This window comes from Heteronotia binoei, chromosome 16, assembly GCF_032191835.1.
Source record: "Heteronotia binoei isolate CCM8104 ecotype False Entrance Well chromosome 16, APGP_CSIRO_Hbin_v1, whole genome shotgun sequence".
Classification (NCBI taxonomy): Eukaryota; Metazoa; Chordata; class Lepidosauria; order Squamata; family Gekkonidae; genus Heteronotia; species Heteronotia binoei.
The window spans coordinates 29,398,127-29,425,952 of NC_083238.1; the positions used below are offsets into that span (position 1 = coordinate 29,398,127).

The window sequence follows — 27,826 nt, forward strand, 5'->3', positions numbered from 1 at the left end:
CTTGAAAATTTAAGTAGGTCCTTAAGATCTACTTTCCTTTTGCAAGAAATGCAAAGAGCAACAGCAGAATCGGTCATTGCAACAGAAGGTTGTAAAATCCAATGAGAGTTCCCCAGAAGCTAAAAGCACACTTCATCAGACAATGCGATGGGGTACAGTTAGCAGTGTTAAATATAGCTTGTCGGTAGTGGTTAAGCATGCAAAATAGTATTGTTAGAATCCAATGGCAAGATTTATTAGCCACAATGACTAAAGAGAACCTCTTTATTCAGAGGCAGTAACCCTCTGAATACCAGTGGGGCAGGGAACCGAGGGGAAGGTTTGGCCAGTGTAGGCTTTCTGGAGCCATCTGGTTGACCATCACGAGCATGACTGATCACTTCCAATGCAATTCTAAGCAGAGCTACTCAAGACATCCACAGTAGACTTAGAAGGGTATAAAATCCTCAAATTCTACAAGAGGGAATATTTTATTGGAGTTCTTTTCAATGTTTTCCCAAATCCCCCCATCAGTTACTCTTAATTGTCACAAGTCCTTTTGTTGTTGTTATGTGTCTAGGAATTAATGTGTTTGGTTTTGGTGCCAGTCACGCATCTAAGCATTCACGACATCTAAGCATTTGCTATAAGACAGCCCTTTTCATGTTTAGAGAGAGTTTTCCTTTTTTGGGTCTGCGTCTGTTTTCTACAAAGCAGCGTCTAAGAGAGATAAGCAAATGCATAATGATTTCTGCTGACTTTGTTGACAGAGCTAATTTGGAAATCACTTATGCTGAAGGACTGGGGAAGCTAGCCAAGAAGCTTGCCAAGGTGTTGGACAAGATGAAGGTCAAGTAAGTGATGAGCAAGTTTGTGTGCTGAGAACAAGCAGAAGAACGCAACTTATTCAAAATGGCTTCTATAGGTTTCTCTTTTCTGATAGCATTCTATACCAGGGGTCCCCAAACCTTTTCAGCCTGAGGGCATCTTTGGATTTCAGACACAGCATGGTGGGCTGAAAAAGGTGGGAGCTGGAAAATCCCTGTAGAAGATCCCATGATGAAGCTCATAGCAAAACATGTAGGGATCCATGAGAGTTAAATAAACTCTCTGCCTTGCACCTTGAAGGGTGGGGTATAAATCCAATATCATCATCTTCTTCTTCTTCTTCTTCTCCTCCTCCTCCTTCCTTCCTAGCTACCTGGAAATTAGCATTATGTAATGCTATAGATCGTCTTACATTAAAAAGTTCATACTACACACAGTCTGAGGGCGTAAAGCTTTTGAGCTGAAAAAAATCCTCAAATTCTACAAGAGGGAATATTTTATTGGAGTTCTTTTCAATGTTTTCCCAAATCCCCCCCTTTTGAAAACCTGTGGGGGGAAAAGATTTTCCCAATTTTTTCCAGACAACCGTATCTTCACAGAGAAAGCCAGAGACAGTTTGGAGTCTTGTGGACCGGTAACTTCCGCTGAGGGAGAAACAGTGACTGGGGAGAAGGCCTCATTATTACTTGAAAGGGACAGATATTCATTCTTGATTCAGCCACTTTCAATAGAATCTGTTTTTATTACAGTAGTAACATATAATTTCTCCTAATACTATGCATGTTAGCCTTGGTTGTTGTTATGGTAAATTAATTATAGAGCCTAACTGAACTGTTGGCAGCATTTTTAATTTGGTTCTCAGCTCTTAGGGTTGCCACCTCCAGTTAGGAAATTTCTGGAGATATGGAGGGTGAAACCTAGGGAAGGCAGAGTTTGGAGAGGGGAGGAGTTTCAGCAGAGTCCAATTCTGTAAAGTCTACCCTCCAAAGCTGCCATTTGCTCAAGGGGAACTGATCTCTGTAGTCTGGAGATGAGTAGTAATTTCTGGAAATCTCCCAGCTCCACTTACAGTTTGGCAATCCTAGGGGAGATATGCTACGCACAATATGTACAAGTGTGCTTTTGTCTAAAATGGGTGGGTGAGTCCCTTTGGTACATGCATATCAAAACTGGGAATCTGAAACTAGAATATATGTAGGGTTGCCAGATCTGTGCTGGAAAATATCTGGAGACTTTGGGGGTGGAAAGGGTGGGGAGGGGAGGGGCCTTAGCATGATACAATGCTACAGAATCCACCCTTCAAAGCAACCATTTTCTCCAGGGGAGCTGCACTCTGCCAGCTGGAGATCAGTTGCAGGCCTTTTTTTTTTTGTACCAGGAACTCCTTTGGATATTAGGCCACACACCCCTGATGTAGCCAATCCTCCAAGAGCTTACAGGGCTCTTCATACAGGGCCTACTGTAAGCTCCAGGAGGAATGGCTACATCAGGGGTGTGTGGCCTAATATGCAAAGGAGTTCCTGCCACAAAAAAGCCCTAATCAGTTTTAAAAGTGGGAGATCTCCAGGCTCCACCTGGAGGCTGGCAACCCTAAGTGTCGCCCCTTTTCAGACAAAATGGCGACTGCATAAGTGCCTTCTTTCTTTATGTGCAGTCCAACTTAAATTGTCAAGAGATGGATGTGGTTACAGTAGCACCTCTCTATAATTATCAGCGTTCAAGGTTTAGCTATCTCTGAGAGTGCCTTGAGCATATATTGTGAAGAGCCTTCTGAAGATAAGAATTCTGAGACTTTTTAGAAATAGAATGTAACATCAGTACCTGTTAGCACATGCAAGGCATCTGCTGAGGGCCAGTGTGATGTGGTGGTCAGAATGGCAGACTAGCATCTGGGTGACCCACCCACTCAGACAAGAAGCTCACTGGCTGCCTTTGGGTTAGTCACTCCCTCTTGTCTTCGCAGCCTAACCTACCTCATAGGGTTGTTGTGAGGAAAAAATGGAGGAGAGGAGAAGTACGCCACCCTGAGCTTCTAGCAGGAAAGGCAGGGTATTTCTCAAACAAATTCATCTCCCTCCATTGGATGTATTTCCCAATGCTTTGCTGCCATCTTTACATCTTGGTTAGTTTTCACTGATGGCAACACTGTTTTTCACAGTTCTTTTAGCCCAGTTGTCTTTAATAACTTTTCCTTCCTGCAAGCAAACACTTTCTTCTTAATTTGGAAAGCGTACAAAGAAGCTCCTGTGGACAGTGTTGACTCAAATGGTGTCTTAAAACAATCAAATAATACCTTATGGGGGCCCCTTCATTTCTCTTGCAAATACATCTGTTGAGGGTATTTTTTAATGGAGAATGAGGACCGGGGAAGGAACTTTAACCCTTCCTCCCTAATTAAAAGTGACCCTTATCTGCTTCCACCACTGCTGGGGAGGGGTACAGACACCTGTAAGTTTTCCCCAGTAGGCATAACAACAGTTTTGAGGTGTTTGCAGCAGATATATAGGAAGAAAAAGAAGGTTTTTAAAAAGATAGTTTTCTCTGAGTTTGTTGTAGTCTTTGAATCGTTCGCGAAGCATTATCTGCAACAATATGGCATTGAAGAGTGGAGTTATCCGCAAATCCCAAAGGATATTTAACATCAAGATACGCCATACATTAGTAGAAACTTTGCAACATGTGCTTTAGCTTTGGTTACTTTTCTTCATGAAGAGTAAAGCAGATTGTTTCTGAATCTTTTCTTCCCACACTGTGAACATCCTGCTTGACTTTGATGGTCATGTGATATAAGAAGCTCAGTTTGTTTTTGCAGATAGAAATTTATTTATTTATTTATTTATATTAAGATTTATACCCCGCCCTTCTCACCTAAGTGTCTCAGGGCGGCTTACAACATGATAATTCAACAACTTCAGCTTAAAACATTTAAAAATACAATCAAACCATAAATTAATAAAGACAAGATAAAATAAGATAAAATAGAACCGGCGGCCTATAAATACATTTTGTTCCATCCATGATGGTATGAGAGGGGATGAATCCATTTTCAAGTGAACAGTTTGAAGAAACTCCTTGATCAATTTTCTTCCCCACTGATCTGAAATTAGAGGAAAGTTTATCAGCGTTGGGCATTTATACTTTTATAAGGAGAGACAGTATTAATAAGTGTCAATGATTTATTACTGCTATTTCTTTGCCTGTCTGTGATGCTGTCGTATGCCATTAAGGGCTGTTGTTGTTTGTTTTACTATTATTACAACACAATAATATTATATTACAATAACATCTGCCAAATTCTTCATCATTATGATTATTTCTTTGCATATGATTATTTCTTTACACACAGAAGCTTCACAGCCTTTTGGCTAAGGCCAAGGGTGTAGTTAACACACAGGTTGTCTGTAATGTCCTGAGTTTGGACATTTATCATTTTAGAGTGTGTAACTAAGTGATACTCAGTAACTCGGGCACCACATGTGGCTCTTTGACGTGCTGTTCCCCAGTGTGACACGCTTCCCATATTCCAGGAAAGTGAGCATAATCATTGCCCAGTAGGGCTTGTGGTTGGCAAATTCTTCCCACCTTGAAACAGCTGCTGGTGGTCAGACTGAGAAGAGTCTCCCTAACATAATGATCTAATTTGTCACCCCAATTTGCCATCATTTTTCTCACACCAGCAATTGCCCAGGGCAGGGGATCCCCTACTTTTGCAGGATCCTATCCAGAGTTTACCAGTAGGAGGAAATTCCCCCCACCGCCCAAATAGCAATGCCACATATGATGTGCAGATGTCACCCAGAAGTGATGTCAGCAGGTCAGTGATGTTGAAGGGCGATGCTCTGCTTTTTGGGCAAAACTCTATGGTTTGGGGATAATTTTACCACAGAGTTTTGCCCAAAAAGCAGAGCATTGCTCCTGATGTCGCCAACGCACTTGGCACTTCTAGATGATGTCAGCAAATCGTGTGGTGTCTCCACCCACTCCTGGAATGTCCCCCAAATCCCGCTGCTGACGCAACAAAGACACCTGGCAATTCCACAGCAGCAGGAATTGCTAGGAGATCTCCTGCCATAGTGGGAGAACTACAACATTAAAAGTACCTCACCATGAAGAAAACAATCTAATAAACTAATATTAACCAAATATAATAAGTGCATTGTTTTATGTTTATATTATCAAAGTATTCAAAATATTTAAAGTATAACTCCAGTGTACAAAATCTATATACGAAATCTAATCACAAAATCTCATCCATGATGTTAAGAAATTCATGTAGAACATATGCAAAATTGCTTCTCTGGGTCAACATTCGCTACATTTACAATATATGTTTGGGCAGTTTCAACAATTAATAATTAATACAGCACTAATATTTAAACAACTCTATGGTTGTTTCCACTGGTAAAAACAACACAGGAGGGAAACCTGAAGCTCCTCCTTCCCCATCACAGCATCTGGAGCTGTGTGAAGCAAATTAAATATTTGTTAAAAGTTAGTTCCCACCAGAATGTATAATAGAGAGTCAGGTCAGGTCAAACATATAATAGAGAGTCAGACTTAAAACGTCTTTTGACTATGAGAGAGAATTATTGGCCCAAGGTCATCTACCCAGCTTCCATAGCAGATTTCTCCCAGATCCTGTTCTGATATTCTAACACCTGCACCACACTGTCTCTCTTTCAGCAAGCCTGTGTTTCATAAGATGGTGTCAATTCTATACAGTACTGAATAATTTAACCCTTGTATTGCGGTTGTTTTGCAAATTGGGTCTACAAATTCAAACTATTAATGCGGAAGTGATATGAATTTGAAATGGACTCTCAGACTAAATTCTTAGCAGATCAGTTGTTGATTTTCCAAAGCAGAAGCAAGAGGTAATATCTGTATTTTCTCTTTAGTTATATTTGCGGTGCCTGGTATTGTGTTTCGGAGGGGATGAAATCAACATCTGATTTGCACTGGTGAGTTCAAGAGGGCACATAATTCAAAGTTCACTGGGAATGAGAAAGGTTTTAAAAACTTTTGGGTTTTTATTGCTTGCTCTGGGGTTGCACAGAGAATATTTACAACTGTTCCCCTATGGTTTGTCTGGCAAATAATTTCCGAGGAGGCAAATTTTCATGCAGCCAGGTCTATGTGTTTTATGTTCTGTGCCCAGCAAACTTGGCAAAGCTATTCAGACAGAAGCAATAAACCCAACAAAACGCATTCTGGATGAACATGAGAAGAAGAAAAAATCAGTGAGTAGCTTTTTTGTTACCTTTTTATAGGAATAATTTGGGACAACCCTTTGAGGGCATTTGCGTATACAATGCTAGTTAGTATGATGGGGATAGTATAATGATATCATTGAATGTATACTTGTCCAGTGTCTTATATTGAAAGGTTCATTTTCCAGCTTCTTTGCTCCTCGAGTTGGGAAGACAAAGCAGTATAAACTGGTCTTTTTTTTTACCCTCCCTTTCTCCGAGGTGGCTTATGTGGTTTGTCTTATCTTATTTGCTTTATTCCCACAAATTCTATGAGGTAGATTGAGCTGACTGGCCCAAGATAACCCAGCAAGCTTTGTGGCCAAGTAGGGATTTGAACATAGGTCTCCTAAATTCTGGTCCTGTCGACCTGCTACAGTTGCTGGTTCTCAGATGGGACTCCTCTCATAGCCTACACTAGATAGCAGAGCCTTTTTAAACAGGCAAGCATGAGTGTCCACTCATAAAGAAAGATACTCAAGAGATAGGCTTAGTCATCCTCTTCATCTCGTTCAGAACATAGTATCCTCCAGGTTAGCAGTGAATTTTTCCTTTACCATAAGTCTATTGGGAGTAATTTTCTACTTTATAGGTAACTGATTGGCTTCCTCAGATAACCATCACTGTTATAAAATCTGTACTCCTTCCTCAAATCTGTGAACATTCTCAAGAGTTCTCCTCAATGATGTTACTCTTCTGTGGGAAATGTATAAGGATTATTGTTACTGCGGTGTGCATACTATAGGGGTTTTTTGGTGGAGTCCTATTTTCTGTGGTGTTTTTTAACAGTGAAAGTAACATATTTGCTTATCATGTTCTGAGATAGTCACAAAATGTAATGCGTGATGTGTTATCTGATGTCTTTGATTACTGTGAATTAATAAACATGTCAGGTTAAAAAGCTGTTTCTTTTTTGGAGGGACACCATTCTTTTGAAAGATACCAGCATAATGCTGAAAATATGGGTTGGATCCAAGTGGCTTTTTCTGCTGATTAAAACAGAAGAAAGTGTCTCTCTGATTCCCGCCCCCCCCCCCCCCAAAGGCTATGCTTGGGATTATGGGACCTCCATGTATAAAAGCCACATGGAAAGAGTGGTCTAGTAAAGAAAGGAACTGGGCATGACTAAATGAAAAGCAGGGGATGGGATCCAACCCTAAAATTACTGAGTAAGATGCATCCCCATTTCAATAAAATCAATGGGAGATTGCTTACTGATTCAGTGGGAGCTAGGTTGCACTCTAAGGGCAGGAATCTGTATGGCACTGGATAATGCACTGTTGTACTCAGTGACTTCCTGCATTTTTCTTTCTACTCAAGAAAATCCTGTAGATTAATGATTACAATAACTCAATATTCCAGTGACACACGGGTCCGTCCGGTCTGAGCCTGTGAGGATTAGGTTTTGCAAGCACAGTAGGCTTTTAACGGATTTCCTATGATTTCTTTTTCTTCCTTGCACTAAAATTTTCTTCAGCTGCACATTCAGCAGTAATGTGACCTAATAAAAGTGCTGTTTATTGAACTCTTGCAAGACTAGAAGACAAAACTGATAGGACTATTTGCTTTTTCAATTCTCTCCCATAAGCTAGATAACACGGTGGAGAAGACAGCGGACGTGGTTGTCAGCAACTGGCGCCAACAAATAAAGGCAAGACCCCGTTTTTTTGTTTTTACTGTAGAATTGGATGGGCATGATCCAGTCAAAGCAAATACTTTGAAGTCTTGTTGATTTCAGCAACAGAAATGAGATTTACAAGAGCTGAACTGAAACTAGATTGTGCTTCCTAATTTCAAATAAAAAACACTGGCTGGATGTGCTAGGGTGGGGATGCTTAACTGCAAATCTCATATTTTTGTCTCTATATGGAAGGGAAAGGCAGTCTTGTATGTCATCTGTATGGCCATTATATAGCAGCATGTGTGGTAGACTATACTGACCAGCAAGCACAGTTTGTTATTTGAAATACAGCAGAGTATCTTTAAAGAACAGATTTGCAGGCATGTGTTTGTCTCCCAGATGCTTCCTGATGGTGCTGTAGTCTAGCCAGAAGGTGGTTCGTAGAACATTCAGCAGCAGACCCTTCCTCCTCCTCCTCCCAAGCATTATGAATCTAACCTGTTGCTAGAGCAGGTTCAATGTAGAACAAGCCACACAGAGAGACGATTTACCCTCTTGTTCCTGATAATTTCCAGTTATGATTGATGCATGGTTGCATGACAGAATGTTATCCAAAGACTGAAAGTCTGACATTTCATCCGTGTGTGGTGTGCTGTGAAAACAGAGCATAGACTGAAACACATGGACTTTCAAAAGTCCATATCCATCCATGCTCACTAGACACATATTCAGGACTAGTGTGGTGCACCTCTGCCTCTCAAGGTTAGTGGAAGGGATTATGCAAACCAGGGCTCTTTTTCTAGCAGGAGCTCCTCTGCATATTAGGCCATGCCCCCTGATATAGTCAATCCTCCTGGAGCTTACAGTAGGCCCTGTACTAAGAGCCCTCTAAGCTCTTGGAGGATTGGCCTAATATGCAGAGGAGCACTTGCTAGAAAAAGAGCCCTGATGCAAACACAAACATCCTCCAGAGGGTTGGATCCAGCCAACTTTTTAACTCAGTCACATTTAGGGTTGCCAGGTCCTACCTTCTTCCTGGCGGGGGGATCGTTGGGCTTTGCTGGGGAGTCTGCCATGCATGTGAAATGCATGCTACCCAATGACATCACCTGGAAGGGACATCGTCACACCACCAATGTCACACAATGATGCTCTATGGTTTGAGCCCAAATTCACCTTAAAGTTTTGCCCCAAAACTAGATTGTTGCCATGCGACATTGGTGGCACAAGGATGTCACTTCCAGGTGATGTCATCGTGCTGCGTTTCAGAGCACTTGCAGGTGGATTCTCTCCCTGCTGGCCAGAAGGGAGGAGCCCACAAAATCAGGGAAACTCCCACCTGGACCAGGGGGCTGACAACCCTAGTCTCAGTCAATTTCCTTTCTTGTTACAGCTCCCATCCCACATGACTTTTGTGTATGCAGGTCCTGGGATTCTCAGCATAGAGCTTTGGTGGTCAAAATGTAGTGGCCCTCCTGTCAAGAAACTAGTTTCCTACACAATTTCTTGTTCAAGGTTTCAGCTTTGGTTCCGGCATTTGGCCTAGTAAAATGGCCTGGTAAAGAGGCTTTGCAAAAGAAAGATTTTTTTCTGAAACAAAGCAAGTTGTTAGAAGCTTCAGAGACATAGATAGGGGAGGCCACCCAGTTACAGGTCATATACTTCTGAACATAAAAATCCATTGAGTTGAGACATCAGTGAGCTCAGAAATAATGTCTGATACAGATGAACCTGTAAATGTCACAAGTCGTCTAGCACAGGTGGTCTTTTGCTGAGCCTGTGTAATTTGTGTGCTCTCTCAGTGCATCTCAGTGGGCAGCCTTTATCAACCAATCTTGCAAGTAAAATGGTTAGTGTGTATGTTAAAGAGTGGCTACTGTGCCAGGATGTGTTGTCGTCCAATAAGCTTTGTGCAATGACAATTCCTTGCACAAGGCACAGCACGTCTTTTGAGAGATGTTAACCTCTCTAGATGGCATAATTAATGTGCATGTCTTCAGCAGCAGAGGTGGCTTTGGGAGGGGACAATAATCAGGACATGGACAAACAGTTCACTATGTCACCTCAGCTTGGGGGGGTGGGGGATCAGTCCACCATTTTCTTTTGCTTGCTCATTTTTGTATTTGGTGGCAGGCCAAGAAGAAATTAAAAGAACTTACCAGGGACCATGAAGCACTCTTCCGAGATACAGAAAACTCCCACCCCTTGGCTTCACCGAAGACCAAACAAAAGGTACTCAGATGACTAAATGCCTGGGGAAATAGTCAGGATTGGTTTCTATATGAAGTTCCTTCTGCTCACTGTTCAGATAGTGAGCAGGAGAATCTCTGGGTCAGCAAAACTAGCAGTGCAATCCTTAGCAGAGTTATATCCGTCCAAGATAATGGACTTCAATAAAATTAGAAAGGTATAACTCTGTTTAGGATTAAGTGTAGATAATGTACAGTGAATAATAATAATAATAAATTGCCCAGTCCTGGCTCAAGGCATGTCCTGCAGCGTGCAGCTTATAATAATAATTTTCCTTCTCATCCTCACACTTTTTTTTTTTTGCATGTCAGTTTTGCATATAACAATGTAAACTGATGGGAGCTGTAAAGACGTTGGTTGACCTTGCCTCTTCTGGCCTCACGCAGGTATAAATAACAGATAATTTGTGCCCGCTATGAGGCAACGGGTCAAGTGAGCAAAGTCAATTTTCTCATGTGTTTTTGATATAACCTCACATATATATATTTTTTTTTATTTTAGTTGCTCAGAAACCTGGAGAAATCTGCAACAAAACTGGCAAAAGATGATGAAGATTATTACAAAAAGAATTTGGCCGCCTGCGAAACTAGATTAACATGGGGGACCACTTTAGAAAACTGTCATAAGGCAAGTCATTTGAGGTTCTTTTCTTCTGCTGTTTAACAGTTTCGAGCGGTTTGTTAACTCTCAGAATAGTGATAAGCCACATTCTGATCTCATCTCCCTTCACCATTCAACAAGAACAATGAAATACCTCATTTACAGTTGTCTGCCAGGCTTGCCAATTTCCAGGTGGTGGATGGAGATTTCAGTTGATCTTCAGGTGACTGACAGAGATGAGCTTGCCTGGAGAAAATGGCTGCTTTGGAGAGTGACGTCTATGGCACTATACCTTGCTGAGGTTTCTCCCCTCCCCAAGCCCTGCCTTCCTCAGGCTCCACCCCCAAAATCTCCAGGTATTTGCCAACCTGGAGATAGCAACCTTATCTCTTCAAGAGATAAATTAAGGCCTAAAAAAAATCCTGAAAACAAAACCCCCACTCATTTTGAAGTTTCTTTTTTGATAAAGAGGGAAGGATGAAGCAAGTTACAGTTAGGAAAGTCCCAGATTCCATTTCTGGCACCCCCAGTAAAAATTTCTGGCAGAGCCACAGCCTTTCCTTAAGCCACCAAATTTAGGGAAGTTGGAGTGGATGAACCAACGGCCTGATTCTGCTTTAAGGCCACTTCATTTGTTCTAGTGCTGCCAGCTACCCTGGGGCAAGAAAAGTCCTCAGCCACAACATGAATTGAAGGTCGTTACTTGTTAGTTGAGGGATCATCAAACAAAGCCTTGATATATCTCAGCAATACCCATTAAGGGAGACTGAGGGCATTTCTGCCAACAGAGAAAGGTGAAATCTTTGCCAGTTGCTCCCTCCCACTGCAGATTGCACACCCCACCCCACAGCATGGCTAGCTCTGTTCCTGTGATCCCCTGACCACATGGGGTATGTAGAACTCATTCTTTGAGAGGAACACTTTCCACAGTATTTATATCCAACTAGATTCTTATTTATCGAAGTGAGCAAGGTATAATGTGTGTTCCTACTCTGAAATGTATTAACCAAGATCCAAATAAGAAACTATCCTTTGTCAATAATTTCTAGGGTAGAAGTTCTCCAACCTTTTTGAGCCTTTGGCCATCTTTGGAGTTCTGACAGTGTGGGGGGTACAACCACAAAATGGCTGCCATAAAAAGCAGAGCCAACCACAACATATCAGGGAATGAGGTCGTGTGGAACTCTGAAAGTAACTCTCCTACTTTTCAGGCAGAAGTTCTATTGAACAAGATTTTTTTTTTTTTTTAGAAAAAGATGAACTTATTTAAAATATTTTCTTGTACTACATCTTCAGCCACACAGTGAAGATGCTTGTGCTGTGGTGGCAGCTGCCACTGAAGCAGCTTTTTAAAAATCTGCACAGCCAGTGCTTTTCTTGTAGAAAAAGCCCAGCAGGTACTCATTTGCATATTAGGCCACACCCCCCGACACCAACCCGTTTCTGCTCAAAAAAAGCCCTGTGCACAGCCAATGTGATCTTCAGTGGCCAATCAGAAGCCCCTGTCTGCTTTCTAAAAACACTTGGCAAGTGCCATGGCACTCAGGAGCATTACGTTGGGGAACCCTGTTCTAGGACAAAAAGAACAGGTAGCAGTTTAACTGTACATTGTTCTTCCTGCACACATATACTGATTACTAGCTTAGTTGGTATTTCCAGGGCTTTTTTTGTAGCAGGAACTCCTTTGCATACTAGGCCACACACTCCTGATGTAGCCAATCCTCGCAGAGCTTATAGTAGGCCCTGTACTAAGAGTCCTGTAAGCTCTTAGAGGATTGGCTACATCAGATGGGTGCAGCCTAATATGCAAAGGAGTTCCTGCTACAAAAAAGGCCCTGGGTGTTTCTTTTTTTATGGGGCCCAGAGTGGTTAAAATTGTCTCTTATCAGCATTTGGAATTACTCCTTTCATGTTAGAATCTGACCTAGAAAACTAATAGAAACACAGAAGTTCATTAAACGCACTTTTAAAAAAACTTACAATTACCAACAATTTGGCTGTAAACTTAACCAATTTTTTTTCTTGAAGCAGAAGTTTAATTAAACCCTGTTAAGCATCGCCACCTCCGCTGTGAGAGCGACAGTATTTTTAATTACTGTCAATAATATTGCTTTGATCTGCTTCAAACTTTGTAAGTGTTCTTTAGCGGAAGGAACACCTACATAAAAGAAATAAGTGCCATGACCCAGCTGAATTTAAGCACTTTAAAATCTCACTGATTGCACGGAAAGAAAGTTAATTATGTCGGTAAACGTGTGTGGTGATGGCTGAGCCCACTTTTTCACCCATGGGAGTCCTAGGTTCTTGTGTGATGAGTAGGCTGGTGGTTCTTAGAACTGTGGTACAGCAATGCCTTTGACGTTTCAAAGTATGCAAGAAGAGGACACAATTTGCCACTACTGAAATCTATGAGCAACCAGCACTGGTATTAATATGTCTGTATAAATGGAAGAATGTGGGAAAAGCGGTAATCTGTGAACAAGCTCTGAAGGCCTGAGGGAACTGTGACTACCTGGTACCTGAGACACCCTTGAATGTTACCAGTACTCTTTTTATGTGCACCCAATTCCAAGTTTCCCCCTATTCCATGCGGTGTATATTCACACTTGCACATATACTCACAATGGGGGAAAACAATCAGCCCTGGAAGCAGCTTTTGGTACAATGAGATGTAGTTTGTTTGCGACACTGTTTGTCATATTTGGATTGTTTGGGAAGGACGAAAGCTAGGTTGCCACTTCTCGAGGCTGTCTTTGTCCCCACGGGGATGTTTTATGGTTTGTATTCCTTTCAGGGAGGTAAGGCCTTTGCAACTGTAGCCCTACAACTGTGAAACTTCACTTCTAAAGGAGGAGGTAATCAGTGCATATAACCAAGGGTCACTTTGTAGAAAAATAGGTGGTGCTCATCCAAGGATTGTTATGCAGCTTCACCTACTGTTCAGTGGACAAGGTGGGAAGGAGGAGGTGGAACTCTCAGAAAGGTTCAGGAGCTGCGCTTCTGTGAGTTTCCACTGAATCCGAGGCCTGCATATAATGCTCACCAAAAGACTCAGATCCCAAGGGTATCACTTCACGTTTCAGTGCACAGTGAAAAGCGTCTAGCAAGGCTCAGATGCCTGTTCCTGTCTATTGTCCAGTTTAAGTAGTGTCCTTTAAGGATCCAGTTTAAAATTAAATTTTGCCTTTTTTTCTCCTGAAACATTACAAAGTATGTGCCTTGGCCACCACCTTGGAAATCTGCACGTAGTTTTTATAACCAGTAGTATGGGTTCTGCTGAGAAATTGTCACATACCTGCCTAAACACATCCTTGGACTGTGGAATCAGCTGCCAGCAACCTGCATGAGTGACCCATTCTGATTTAACAGGCAACACTCAAGGAACTGTTCCGCTAGAATTGCTGCAATAATTCTGTGCCCCTTTGCAGAAAACCAGCGTGATAACAGAGGTCTTGTCTATTCTGTGTGCGGTAATTACTTTGCCTCTTTCAAACAGAATATTCTCGATCTTGAAAAGGAGCGGCTGCATCTTCTGTGCAATATGCTGAACTGCTACAGCCAACATCTTTCCAGTTTTGGACACAGCCTAATTGCAGTACGTAACTCTATTATCTCTCCCTTCCCATTTTATATAACAAGAACTGAAAAGGTAGCTTTATTTCTAAGTTTGGTAATTAAGGATAGACTGCTTAATGTTTAGATATGTATGACAGAAATTTCCTTTTCTTCTTTGTTACTTCTATATTTGTTGCTGTTTCATTTATTACTTGATATATGCCAATAAAGGCTGACTATTGACAAGAACGTATTCCTCATAAACAATCCTGTTTGTCATGATTCTAGTGTCACACACAGATGCACAGCGCCGTCGGCAAAGTTGACACTGAAAAGGATGCCCAGATGTTGCTGGGAGAAAAGGCAATGTCTGTTGAAGAGAACAAAACAGAGTTCTTATTAACAGACTATTATGTAAGTGCCTGCCAAAATGGCTGCCGTTATTATGGGCAAGGTGTGTAAAGAGGTAGAGATTTGATATTGCAAAGACACCTTCTTCCTTTAGTCCTTGGAAGGGACGGAGTGTGCCTCAATGCATTCTGTAGGATTGCTCTTCTAGCCCACCTAGTGTAGTTTTGGGGCTTAGATATTTGCAAATTTATGGCCCAGGTAAATCTGGTCCCTTGGGCTTGGAGAACCAGTTTGGTGTAGTGGTGAAGTGCGAGGACTCTTATCTGGGAGAACCGGGTTTGATTCCCCACTCCTCCACTTGCACCTGCTGGAATGGCCTTGGGTCAGCCATAGCTCTGGCAGAGGTTGTCCTTGAAGGGGCAGCTGCTGTGAGAGCCCTCTCAGCCCCACCTACCTCACAGGGTGTCTGTTGTGGGGGAGGAAGGTAAAGGAGATTGTGAGCCGCTCTGAGACTCTTCGGAGTGGAGGGCGGGATATAAATCCAATATCTTCTTCTTCTTCTTATGTTATTTCTTATGCCTCTGCTGACAATTCAGAAGCAAGAAGGCTAACAGGAGTGCCAATCATTGTGGCAGTTGAACTTGATCGTCTGAAAGAGTGGAGCTAGCCTTTTTCACCATCTTATAAAGGAATTTTGCTGTAAAATTGGTTATTGGCTCTGGTTGACATAATATAACATTGCTATTTTTTTTATTTCCCCATCACATTTTTATCCTGGGCTTCCTACAAAGAGCTCAGGGTGTTGGGCATTGTTCCTCACCTCTTCCATTTTTATACTCACAGCACTCCTCTGAGGCCAGTTAGGCTGAGGGTGTGTGACTGGCCCAAAGTCTCCTAGTGAGCGCCATGGTGGAGTAGGGATTCAAACCTGGGTCTCCCAGATCTTAATCCAACCCTATAGTCACTATACCACACACACAGCTGCCCCACTGCCTTCACTCTGGAGGTTTGTTCAGATGGTGGAAAGTGCTGTGAAGTCACAGCTGACTTATGGAGACCCTTTCCAGAGCAAGGTGCATTCAGGGCTGGTTTGCCATTTTCTGCCAGCATGTCATGACCCTGGTATTCCTTGGAGATCTCCCATCCAAACACTAGCCAGAACTAACCCTGCTTAGCTTCTGATACCTGACAAGATCAGGCTAGCCTGGGCTATCCAGGTTTGTTCTACCTACCACTTAATTAGGTCACATTAGCTCCCAGGTCTACTGTTTTGCAGATAGGGCTGCCAGCTCACCGGTCCAGGTGGGGGTTTCCCTGCCCGGGAGGTTCCCAACCCGTCGGCCCACATTGGGCCAGCAGGGGGAACCTCCCCCATGTCGCTGGCATGATGACATCATCCGGAAGTGACGTCATCGTGCCGGCAACGCCACGCACGGCCGCTTTAGTCGTTTCTGGGAAAACTCTATGGTTTTCCCGTATGCTCTAGCCATTTGGGAGGGAAAACTCTGTGGTACAGAATGCCGGGGACTTGGCAACCTTATTTGCAGATCATCATCATAAGCACCCTAAAACGCTATGTAGTAGAAGGGACATCCCTCTGCCTCAGCTTACAGAGGAGGCACAGCCGGTGAGTATAGCACAGTCTGGGTAAGGGCCAGCTGTCCTCGTCTCTCCAAGAACAATGCAGCATTCACAGGAACGCATGCAAAACCAGTTTTAATAGGAGCTTCCTCCAAATTCAGCCTTCCCGTACAGGGACGTTGTGCCATGTTCTGTTCCAACTGCCTTCTACCCTTCACTGACCCTCACACTCACTGCTTCCCTCTGTTGCTGCAGCCCCGCCCCCCCCCCCCCGCTCCTCTCCATGACTGTCTGAGTCCACACCCAGCAAGTGTTGTTGCCCTGGGAACCAGGGGAGTGGTCCCTTGCCTTGCTCGCACCTCTGCCTTCTCCAACCCAAGGGCACACCACCCTCAAGGCCACACCTGTGCTCAGCATCCAACGGCAGCCCATGTTGGGTCCGTCAGGCTAGACCCAGCTAACTAGTTTAACCCATCAAGCTTCCTCGGTTACACCCAAGGCTTTTTTTTGAGCAGGAACGCACAGAAAAGAAGTTCTGGCTGGCTTGGCATCAGGGTGTGTGCCCTAATATGCAAATTAATTCTTGCTGGGCTTTTTCTACCAAAACAGTGTGGAACAATGGTGATGTCAGGGGGTGTGGCTTAATGTACAAAGAAGTTCCTGCTGCACTTTTTCTATAAAGAAAGCCCTGGTTACACCCATGGCCCCTCTTCCATCCTTCATATACTGATGGGAAATATTCTTAACATCTGATCATTTTTTTTTATATCATACTAACAACTGAAACATTCTATATGCATGAAATCACTGCAAAATGTGCAGTTTGTCACTTGGGGTGGATTGGGGGTGACAGTACCTTCAGTAGACACTTGAATTCAGACTGTTACCTAAGATATATTATACTTCCGACTTGCACTTTTAATAGGGGTCTTGCTCCGGTTTTAATGCACTGTTTTCTTTTCTGACGGGTCTTAACGGCGTTTCCTGTAAAGGAGGAAGATTCAACAAGCTTGATTGAAAAAGAGAGGAGGCACGCTTCCATCAAAGCTAAAGTACTACGTCTACAAAAGGACTTAGAAAAGGCCCTGCAGGACAAGAGAGGTTCTTATCTGTTATGCCTTGATCTAGATACAGGCGTGTCAAACATGCAGCCTGGGGGCCAAATTAGGCCCCCAGAGGGCTCCTATCAGGCCCCCGAACAACTGTCTCTTGTCTGCTTCCTTCTCCCTCTCTCTTGCATCCTTTTGCATCTCATCTTGCTTTGCAAGGCTTGCTCAATTGCACAGGAGCCAGAGTAAAACCTCTATTTTCTCCATTGGCTGAGACTCTCCCCATTCCAGCAGGTGCAAATGGAGAAGCGGGGAATCAAACCCGGTTCTCCCAGATAAGAGTCCCCACACTTAACCACTACACCAAATGGTCTACTGGTGATCCTCAGCCCAAAAGAAGTCTGGCTGCCTTCGACAGAGCCTTTTCTGCCCTGGCTCCTACCTGGTAGCCTCTCTGCTGAATAACATCCGCACCCTGCGGCACCTAATGCAATTCCACAGGGCTTGCAAGGCAGAGATGTTCCGCCAGCTTTTGGTTGAGGACAGCAACAGATAATCATCTTACTGGCGCTCCCCCCTCCTCTTCTTTTTTCTTCCTGCCCCTTTCCACCCTCTTGTGGGGCAGTGATAAAAGCTGGAATCTGAAATGTTAATGCCATCTGAGAATGTTTTTATCTATGGATTATTTTCATTGTTATATTATTTATGAACATTTTTATCATTATGTTGTTCACTGCCCTGAGCCGTGTGTTTTCAGGGGTAGCGCAGTCTAGAAATGGAAACTATAAATAAAAAACAAATAATGAAATAAATAAACCTTGTGAGATACATTAGGCTGAGTGATAGTTTGGATTCAGATTTCTATCCCCTAGTAAATCATCTCCTTATGTTCTAGAACAGGGGTGGCCAAACTGCGGCCTGGGAGCCACATGTGGCTTTCATATATATTATGTGGCTCTTGAAGTCCCCACCACTCTGTCAGCTGGCTTGGAGAAGGCATTTCTCTCTTTAAATAATGTCTCCAAGCCAAGCCAGCTGGCAGCTTGGGGACTGTATTTAAAGTTAAAGTTGCTTTCTTTCCACCTCTCTTTCCCTCCATCTATTTTCCTTCCTTTCTCCCTCTTCTCAAACATCTGATGTTCATGTTTTGCAGCTCTCAAACATCTGGCATTTATTCTACACTAGCCCTTACACTAAGCAAGTTTGGCCACCCCTGTTCTAGAACATCATTTATTCCAGAAATGTTGTGGTCTAAACCCTCCACTAGCACAATTCTGCCTGAATCTTCCTTATGGTGTTCCCCTACAACAGGGGTGGCCAACGGTAGCTCTCCAGATGTTTTTTGCCTACAACTCCCATCAGCCCCAGCCAGCATGGCCAATGGCTGGGGCTGATAGAAGTTGTAGGCAAAAAACATCTGGAGAGCTACCGTTGGCCACCCCTGCCCTACAACATGTGGCATTTTGTCTAGCCCCTCCCCCACTCTCAGCACCAGCTTTTGGACAGGAGGTAGATGGCTGGTGGGAGAAGTGAAAGACCCCTTTTGGTGAACTCCTTCAACTTTTGGATGGTAGGGTTTAAAAATTCCACAATTAAAATAAACCTTTGAGAACAAGGATTTGACAATAATAATCAATTCCAATATCTTTTTAAAGGACTGGAAAGGATGTTTCAAGCATACCTGGACATGCCACAATTTTCGGATCCAAAGAACCAGAATGAGATCACCGAGCAGCTCAGCGAGGTACAGTTTGAACTGTAAATTGCTAAATTGTTTTGGACCACCTTTGGAAATACCGGCTTACATGTAATGTTTATCACCAGAAAATCTCAACTCAACTGTTTATTCAGGCATTTAGATCCAAGTAGGCAGCCATGTTGGTCTGAAGTTCTGGGAAAGAAATGCCCTCATTTTGACCCAGGTTTATTAGCAATAGAATAATTAACAGGCATTCTCACATTCTGACATGTTACTGTTTTATGGTTTCCCATGCTAATGCAACCCAGATCAAAGGTTTTCTGAATTTGTTAATTTTACTATTCTGCTATTGGATTTTACCTTTGTACCACTTTGCATTCCAAACCCCACCCACTATATGTGGTTCTGCTTACTGTACCTCATTCCTTGTCTGAAAAAGTGTGCATGCACACGAAAGCTTACGTTCCGAATAAAACTAAGTTGGTCTTAAAGGTGAAATTGACTCCTATTTTGTTATTCAGGCATTTGTTTAGCTTGTCTTTAGGTTGTCTCTGCAAACAGTTGAGATTCAGGTTTCTGTGCATATTCTTTTATTAGATTTACAGTTTCTTTTTATGTGGCTATTTAGAGAATTAATATTTTTAGTCATTCTGTTCTATTGCTGCTGTTGGATTGAGTTCTATTTTTAAGCACTTGAAACATCTTGTTAGTGCAGTCAGTTAGTAACTTGGCTTTTAGAACCTACCATGCTGGGGGCCCTTGAGGAATAGAGAAAGGGGAACAACAATGTGCAAAATTCCTCCAAGACTTCCCCTCCAGGGTTTTCTCAGGAGCGCGATAAGGCTGATTTCTCCTCTGCTCCTCCTTTAACTTACTCTCAGCATTTCATCCCATTTGGAGCATTTCCAGTCCTCGACTGATTTTAAGGTCCACCGCCCACCTTGGGATTAATTTACAAAGTCACATATTTCTGTATATCCCTTAAGTAAAGACAAACTCCAGCTTTGCCTGAGAGTGGCCATGCTGTCATCACCCACACAGTGGTCAGCTAGTATACTACTAGATGTATGCTGCTATTCTAATTTTGCGTTTTATAAAGTTTTACGTTTAATACTTTCCATGTCAACTGTCTCGATCGTTTTGTTCAGAAGTGCAGCGCATGAATACATTAAGTAAAACTAGTTCAAATCAGGATTTTGATTTTTTTAAAAGTTATAATCAGCATGAACTGAAATGTGTAGGTTATCTCAAAGTACCTGCAGATTGTGTGACAGGAATACATGAAACTGCCTCATACGGAATCAGAACCCTGATCTGTCAAGGGCTGTGTTATCTTCTCTGACTAGCAGCACTCTCTGGGGTTTCAGGGAGAAGTCTTTCACATTTCCTTTTACCTGAGGCTCTTAGGATCTTCCGCATACTAAGCAGGTGCTCCACCACTCAGCCACAGCCCCTCCCCCTTGTGTCAAACAACTGCTTATCGTTCAAGAACAGTAACAGCAGGATCTTGAGAAAGCAAAGCGAATTTCCCAACAGGAAGCTAGAGAGTGAAAAACAGTCTGGCTTCTGTTGGTCTTATTTAAACTTAAGAACCTAACATAAGAACATAAGCCACACTGGATCAGGCCAATGGCCCATCCAGTCCAACACTCTGTATCGCACAATGGCCAAAAAACCAGGTGCCATCAGGTCCACTTGTGGAGTTAGGACACTAGAAGTCCTCCCGCTGTAGCCCCCCCAAGCACCAAGAATACAGAGCATCACTGCCCCAGAGAGTTCTATCAATACGCTGTGGCTAACAGCCACTGATGGACCTCTGCTCCATATGTTTATCCAATCCCCTCTTGAAGCTATCTATGCTTCCACCACCTCCTGTGGCAGTGAATGCCATGTGTTAATCACCCTTTGGGTGAAGAAGTACTTCCTTTTATCCATTCTAACCCGACTGGTCAGCAATTTCATTAAATGCCCATGAGTTCTTGTACTGTGAGATAGGGAGAAAACTTTGGTTTTAGGACAAAGGGAGAGGTGAGAGGGGATATTTTATAAGAGGGAGTTTCTATTTTTTTTAAAAAAAAAAAATGAATTCAGCATGCAGCAAATTGTTGTTTTATTAACCGTGTTTCTTTAATTGCAACACTGAAGGCAACTCTGAAAGTTAACCTTTTACAAGCAAACTACTTCAAGTTGGGCAGCCTTCTAGCAGAAATGGAACAGAAACCGAAACCAACGGAACCCTGGAACAACTGCATTTCAAAATGGAAAGAAAAGGTAATTTCAGAAACATGAAGCGTTCTGAGGCTTGGTCCCACCGTCTTTGGCACAGTCGTCTGGCATCTCTGTATAGCCTGGTTCTCTTCACCCACATGGATGGGTGAGAGTCAACACAATGTTACTGCTGCTACAACTCCAGGCAGCAGAAAGATACTTATCCAATTTCAAGTATGTGCAAGTTGCTCAGTTATTCAGAAAAGGCTGCCTTGGCACCACTGATGGTGGAATGGAAAAACTTTTAAGAGATCGTTGAGAAGACAGCACAGCAGTTTTGAGTTTGTGTGCTTTTAGCCATTTTGCAAAACGATAGGTCGTCCACATTTTTTCTCTCTCATTTTTGTACGTTGTTGCAAGATCTCACCAGCTGAGCTCACAGGTTCAAAATCAATAAATGAAACTATGTATTATATAGACTTTAAACCACAGTACCAGGGATGGCCAAACTTGCTTAACATAAGAGCTGCAAGACATGAATGTCAGATGTTTGAGGGAAGGAAGGAAGGAAGATGAGGAGAGGGAGAGAGAGTTGGAAAGAAAGCAACTTTAACTTTAAATGCATTTTCCAAGTTGCCAGCTGGCTTGGAGAAGTGATTTAAGGAGACAAATGACTTCTCCAAGCTGGGTGATGGGATGGTGGGGGCTTCGAGAGCCACATAATTGTCAAGCGTGTGGTTTCTTTCTCCCCTGCCAGCTGCACCCACTTTACCAGCATGGTAGGGCACGCCTGCTGCAGGGCCCGATCCAGCACACTCGCATTCAGGCCCCTCTGGAACTGCTCTATCTTCATTAGCTCATTCCAGCCCCGGACTTTAGCTGCGTTGGCTCTAAGGTCGGCCGCATACTCACGCACTGACATCGACCCCTGTGTGTGTGTGAAAGATCCACATATGGCTCCCAAGCCGTAGTTTGGCCATCCCTGGTAAATACTGTGCAGACTTACTAAAGTTTAGAATGTAAGTCTACTTTATATGCCACAGACAAGATGAGTTCCTGTCAACCCAGAACATTTTTGTCCCCAGTGATGCGTGGCAGAGAATATGAATCTCAAACGCCATGCCTAGGAGCCTTGGCCTATTGCTGTTTCTGTCTGGTACCTCCTTCCATTCATTCTCTGCTGGAAAGCAGGCTGGCTAAATGAGAATGCTTCTTTCTCACCAGCCACGAATAAAAAATTATGAACAGCTTCCTCTTTAGAGATCCTCCAAGGCCCTCTTAGTAATAGGCTTCAGTTAAATGTTGTTAGTTATAAGCCCTAGTTTTCAGGAACAGTGGAAATATTTTGATGGCATTCATTAACAGCCGTTTTTGGCAAGAATCTACTTTTTTTTTAAATTTCTTCTGTAGCAAATCAGAACCAGATTAAAAATGGTGAATAATGCTATTTCTCTACCTCCCCCCCCCCCCACAATTTCTAGGATTGTGTACATAGTTCTGTGATGATCACTTGCCCTGTCAAAGTGAAAGACTTCGAGCAAACTCTGAGCACCCGGGTGGCCAGTGAAAGAGGAAGCAACCCAAGTTCTCTGTCAGGTAACTATTTGCATCATTATTAGGGTTTGTAGAATCTTTTGGGATCAAGTGCCGTGTTCTACTGGAGAAAGTTTTCCTTCCAGAAGTTTCGTTCTCAGCTGCGGAGAACATCCTCAGTGGCGTTGCAGCCGGAGCAGGCGCTCAGACCCTCTTGGCTGCTGTGCATTGAGTGCATTGACTCAATGCACAGCAGCCAAGAAGGTCAGAGCGCCTGCTCCGGCTGCAACGCCACTGAGGATGTTCTCCGCAGCTGAGAACGAAACGTCTGGAAGGAAAACTTTCTCCAGTAGAACACGGCACTTGATCCCGAAAGATTCTACAAACCCTAATGATGTTACCAGCCGTGAAAACCTGAATTCTTTGATATTTGCATCATTGTTGGATAACAATACAAAAGTCTTCGTTCCTTTCTCTTCCATCAATACACAGGGCTGGATCCAAAGCTTGTTTCACTTATAGTTGTCTCCCCATCAATGCCAGAAGCCCACCTCTGGCAAGAGTCTCATTGCACAGGTAGAAGCCTTCTGGATCCAGAGTCGTTGAATCGAGCTCATATGTGGCATAATAGCTGCCACTCAAACGAGAATAGTAGTATAAAGTTAACAACCAGAAAAAACTTAAGTAGAAGATCTCATAGATCTGGTCCAAAAGAAAGTGTAGCAGGAAAAATGACTTATGCATCCAGCTGGGCCAACTAGTGGTGGGGGAAATTCACATTTCACTAATTTTCTCCTATTGCTATCTTTACTTTCACAACAAATTTTACTCCCACTGTTGCTTTTAGGGTAAGCACACTGATAATGGAACTGAACCAGACTTTGTCATGTAGACTTCAATTCTGATTTTTGAAAGGGTGACAACTGACGTGCTCTTGCATTCTTTCTCCTTTCAAAAACTGACTTTTTCTAACACTCCCCCCACCCTCAGCAGGCATTTCACAAGGTCACTTCTGCTTCTCAGAAGTCCAATTGACTCAGTCCCTCTGAATTAGGTTTTTTTTTAATGGTTTCCTATTGGGCCAGAAGAGAGGGGCTTTCAGACCTTGCTGTGGAGAATAATCTGGGTTTGTGTCCACTTTTTAAATTGCAGGTACAGACATCCACACTCATCCAGCAGGTAGCAAAGAAGGGAGAAAATCTCCTCATTCTTCTCGCCTATCTACCTTTTAAGGGATTTTAAAAAGCAGAGGAAAGGGAGAAGGCGAGATTTTCATTCTTGTGAACCTCAATGTTAAGACATTTGCAGTGATGCAGTCTGTATTAATACCACCCGACTGGCAAAGACAGCTAAGAAATCCAAATGTTTCTTATCAGGGCCAGCACTTGGGAGTCGGCAAACTAGGCAATTGCCCCCTCCCTGCTCATGCCGTCCCTGAGCCTCTGGCTCATTTTTTCTCGGCTATGAGGGATCGGAGGAGTGGCATTTCCCTTCCCCAGCGTCCTCAGAGAGAGATGGGGAAGCAAAGGGCTGAGTGATCTGGCCCCGCTGGGCTTTCCCACGCCGCAGGAAGGCCGGGGGGGGGGTACACATTTGCATGGAGGGTTCAAGACCCCTCAGTTCAAATGGGCCGGCACTGGGGGCCCTCCTCCACTGGAGGGCAGGGCCTTGCCTGGGGTGGGAAAAACCCCAGCGCTGGCCCTGCTTCTTGTAACTGCCTAAATCTGGTAAATATCCCCTAATCTGAGAATCTTTTTTAAGAAAGCTTGCTCCAATACCCTCCTTGAATCTTATGCCTACTAATTTTCACTCTTCCCAAGACTCATGATTCTAATTACCCATTTCCCCTGACACTTGTAATCAGGAGTCGTTTCAAAGAAAAAGTGCTAGAGCTCATTAGTACAACTCATTTGCATATGCCACACACCCCTGGAAGGTGTACTAAATGATATCAGCTCAGCATCTACCTTAAAATGCTTCTGGAATTATAATGGACATAATATAACCTTATTCCCATCATACCGTTTGAATTACTTTCTCTTATGTGGCCACAGGGGCATGATGATGATTTCCATCTGTCTGCTTTATAGGTTTTGGTTATTTCCCCATTTTTTGTGGGGGGAAATTTTAGAAAGTTTGTCAAATCTTAAGAGTTCATCAAAATTCTCACAGGGGGGTTGAACAATGGAGCCCAGAAGCATGTATTTGGGGAAGGGGGTGGTAAGGAGCACAATAAAATTTAGTGGCTCCAGCGCTCTGCTCCTGTGAGCTCCAGCCCAAAATGAGGCCTGCTTTTAATGCAGTGGAACTGAAAAGGCAGGGTGTGAGGGATACCACAGGGACAGGACTATGGCTGTTTCCCCCACTCATCTTCTAAGCTTCTGGTATCCACTGTTCCTTCAGATTTATTTTTAAGGGGCAAACTGGGAGAAAGCAGGCCCCAAATTAAACATTGAGGAGTATATCTTCAGTATGGCGTACAGAAGCGGTACTCACCCACCGGGTGAAAGAAAGAGGGAGCTGAAATAGGATTGCCTGATCAAAACTGCAACCCACCCTCAAACATACTTTTTAATGATTTACGGCAGGATTTGCATGCCCAAAATGGAACAAAATACTTCTAGCCCTGCAGCTCTGATGGTGTTCAATCTGTTCCTCTTAAAAATTTAATTCGAGCTGTAATGGGGAGGGTGCTAAAAAGAGAGAACTGCAGAAGAGGTGCAGAGCCACAGTTACAACCGCCCCACTGGAAACCTCACCATTTTCTTGCTCTGCTTTCCAGCAACTGTCTGCAATTCAAATCCAACGCCCTCTTTACGTCCAGGGAATAGCGATGCGGCACACCCTATGTGTATAGCTTTGTACGATTACCAGACTGAAAGAGAAGATGAGCTTTGCTTGAAGAAAGGTAACTAACCTTTTCACTTATCTAAACAAAAGTATCCATTGGGTTAAAAATGTTCAGAAGCCAACAAAATATTAGACTGCAGTTAGGATTAACGTAGTGTGAGGTCTGGAGTCCTCCTGGAATTACAACTGATCTCCAGACTACATTGATCAGTCGTCCGGAAGAAATGGCCATTTCAGCAGGTGGACTTTATGGCATCACACCCGTGCTAAGCTCCTCCCCCAATTCCACCTGCCCAGATACTATCCCCTAATCTCTTGGAATTTTTCAAACAGAAGTTGGCAACTTTGGATTTACACCATCGCTGCCATCTAAAACAATGATTTATTTCATTAGGGCTGCAGGTCAACCAGTTCTAAAGAATATAGTGCAGTGACTGAAAATACATGTTTTTGAGTAAACATTTCTGAGAATTATAGCTCATGTTCTGTCCAATTCAGCTTGAACTTGCACCCCTAAGCAAACAGATGTAATCCTTCAAAGTAGTCAAACCAGTGGAGGTTCAGAGGGTTTAACTGGGGACTCTCCCCACCCCCCGCTTTCATGCTAAAATGTATGTGGATAAAGAGCAAGAAAGTCTAGTAAGACAGATAATGTTCCTGAAATCCAGTGGCAGATAAGTGTTATTTGCATGTCAAATCTCAAAAACCAACATTTTCAGTGGGTTGCATTCCAGAGGTTTCAAGAATGGTTTATGGTTTATTCAATTTATATCCTGCCCTCCCTGCCAAAGCAGGCTCATAATAAAACATCATCACTGTAAAAACACTGAGCTAAAAATAACAATCAGGTGCTAATTACAATAAATAAATAGATGAATAGGCGGCATTCAATAGTATTAATGGACAGCCTTCATATCTAGTGTCTAGGCAATAGCATGGCAGGTTTGATGTTAAAATCATTTCAGCTAGTTGTAGTAATAGATAACAATCAAACGCAATATGGAATAGTGTAGTCTTGCAGGCTTTGTGGAACTGGGCAAGGTCCTGCAAAGCTCTGATATTTTAAGGAAGTTGGTTCCACCAGTAAGGTGGGCAACAGAGAAGGCTCTTTCATGTATTAAGTCTTGCCTCCCTTGACCCAGGGATTGATAATAAATTGAGATCCTGATTGAAGTATCCTCTGGGGAACGTGTGGGGAAAAGCGGTCCCTAAGGTAGACATGTCCGAGGCCATATAAAGCTTTTAAAGGTAATAACCAGCATCTTGTAGCAAATCTGGTATGCCACAGGCAGCCAGTGCAGCACCCGCAGCCCAGCTGTATGTGCTCCCACATGGAGAGCCCCAATAGCAATCTGGCCCGCACATTCTGCACTAGCTGCAGCTTCCGGATTTGGGACAAGGGCAGCCCCATGTAGAAGGCATTACAGTAATCTGAGAATCTCGAGGTGACCATAGCATGGGTCACAGTTGCCAGGTCATCACGCTCGAGGAATGAAATGGGAATGAGGGGAGCACCACGTAGATCACACTTTTTGACCACGTAACGTGCAGACCATCCTGGCTTCTGTGCAGTCCCACACGTGAGCCTGCACAAAAGACCACTTGATGAACAGCAGTTAGAGGTAAGTGCAACCCTGTTTTTCCTGAGTGAAAATAGGACACCAGCCTGTTTGAGCAAACAAGTCCATACAGGTTGTAAATCTAGAAAAAAAGTTTTAATAACTTACATACATTTAAAAATGACACGGGGAAATGGAGCCTTACTTTATCCACTACAACTCAGCTATTTTGCGATCACAAAGCTAGAAACGCAAAGAAAACCCATTCTTCATCTTGAGGTAACCTCAAAGGGACACAAGAAAGCATTTGTTTCATTGATTTAGAAAGTTTTTATTGTGCCTCTCCAGTGATATGACCCAAGGTGGCTTACAATTAAGGTAAAAACAGCCATTAAAACAAATCAAAGTCAATGTAATGAAAACAGCCAGAGCGTAACAGCGTAAAATATACATTGAGCTGTCTAAAATGCTGCAGATAAAATAATCCTCAGGGCAGAAACATTTAAGAGATAAGACAGTTAAAAGTCTGGGCATAATTCAGCTTGAACTTGCACCCCCTAAGCAAACAGATGTAATCCTTCAAAGTAGTCAAACCAGTGGAGGTTCAGAGGGTTTAACTGGGGACTCTCCCCACCCCCCACTTTCATGCTAAAATGTATGTGGATAGAGCAAGAAAGTCTAATAAGACATAGATGAACATTTTAGGCATAAATAAATGAATAAATGAACATTTTAGCTTGGTGCCTAAATGAAAGCAAAAGTAGGGGCCACGTATGCCTCAAGGGGAAGGGTATTCCACAGACAAGGAGTCATCACTGGAAAAAAACAATTTCTGCTCATGGGCAGGGGCACAGAGAACAGGGCTTCAAGGATCTTAACTGGCAAGCTGGAAAATACAGGGAGAGGCTGACCTT

General features: G+C 43.1%; 1 protein-coding gene across 1 annotated transcript in view; it reads left to right on the plus strand.

Annotated features, from left to right (window-relative positions):
- The window catches only part of NOSTRIN (nitric oxide synthase trafficking), a 51,631-nt gene that overhangs the window by 20,857 nt on the left and 2,948 nt on the right, over window positions 1-27,826 (plus strand). Inside the window, exons 3-15 of the mRNA XM_060257277.1 lie at window positions 750-833; window positions 5,706-5,768; window positions 5,966-6,047; window positions 7,645-7,707; window positions 9,811-9,909; window positions 10,429-10,554; window positions 14,024-14,122; window positions 14,371-14,496; window positions 17,007-17,115; window positions 18,719-18,807; window positions 20,908-21,033; window positions 22,452-22,566; window positions 25,286-25,411. Of these exons, the coding sequence (XP_060113260.1) occupies window positions 750-833; window positions 5,706-5,768; window positions 5,966-6,047; window positions 7,645-7,707; window positions 9,811-9,909; window positions 10,429-10,554; window positions 14,024-14,122; window positions 14,371-14,496; window positions 17,007-17,115; window positions 18,719-18,807; window positions 20,908-21,033; window positions 22,452-22,566; window positions 25,286-25,411 (1,307 nt within the window). The remainder of the gene's footprint in view (window positions 1-749; window positions 834-5,705; window positions 5,769-5,965; window positions 6,048-7,644; window positions 7,708-9,810; window positions 9,910-10,428; window positions 10,555-14,023; window positions 14,123-14,370; window positions 14,497-17,006; window positions 17,116-18,718; window positions 18,808-20,907; window positions 21,034-22,451; window positions 22,567-25,285; window positions 25,412-27,826) is intronic.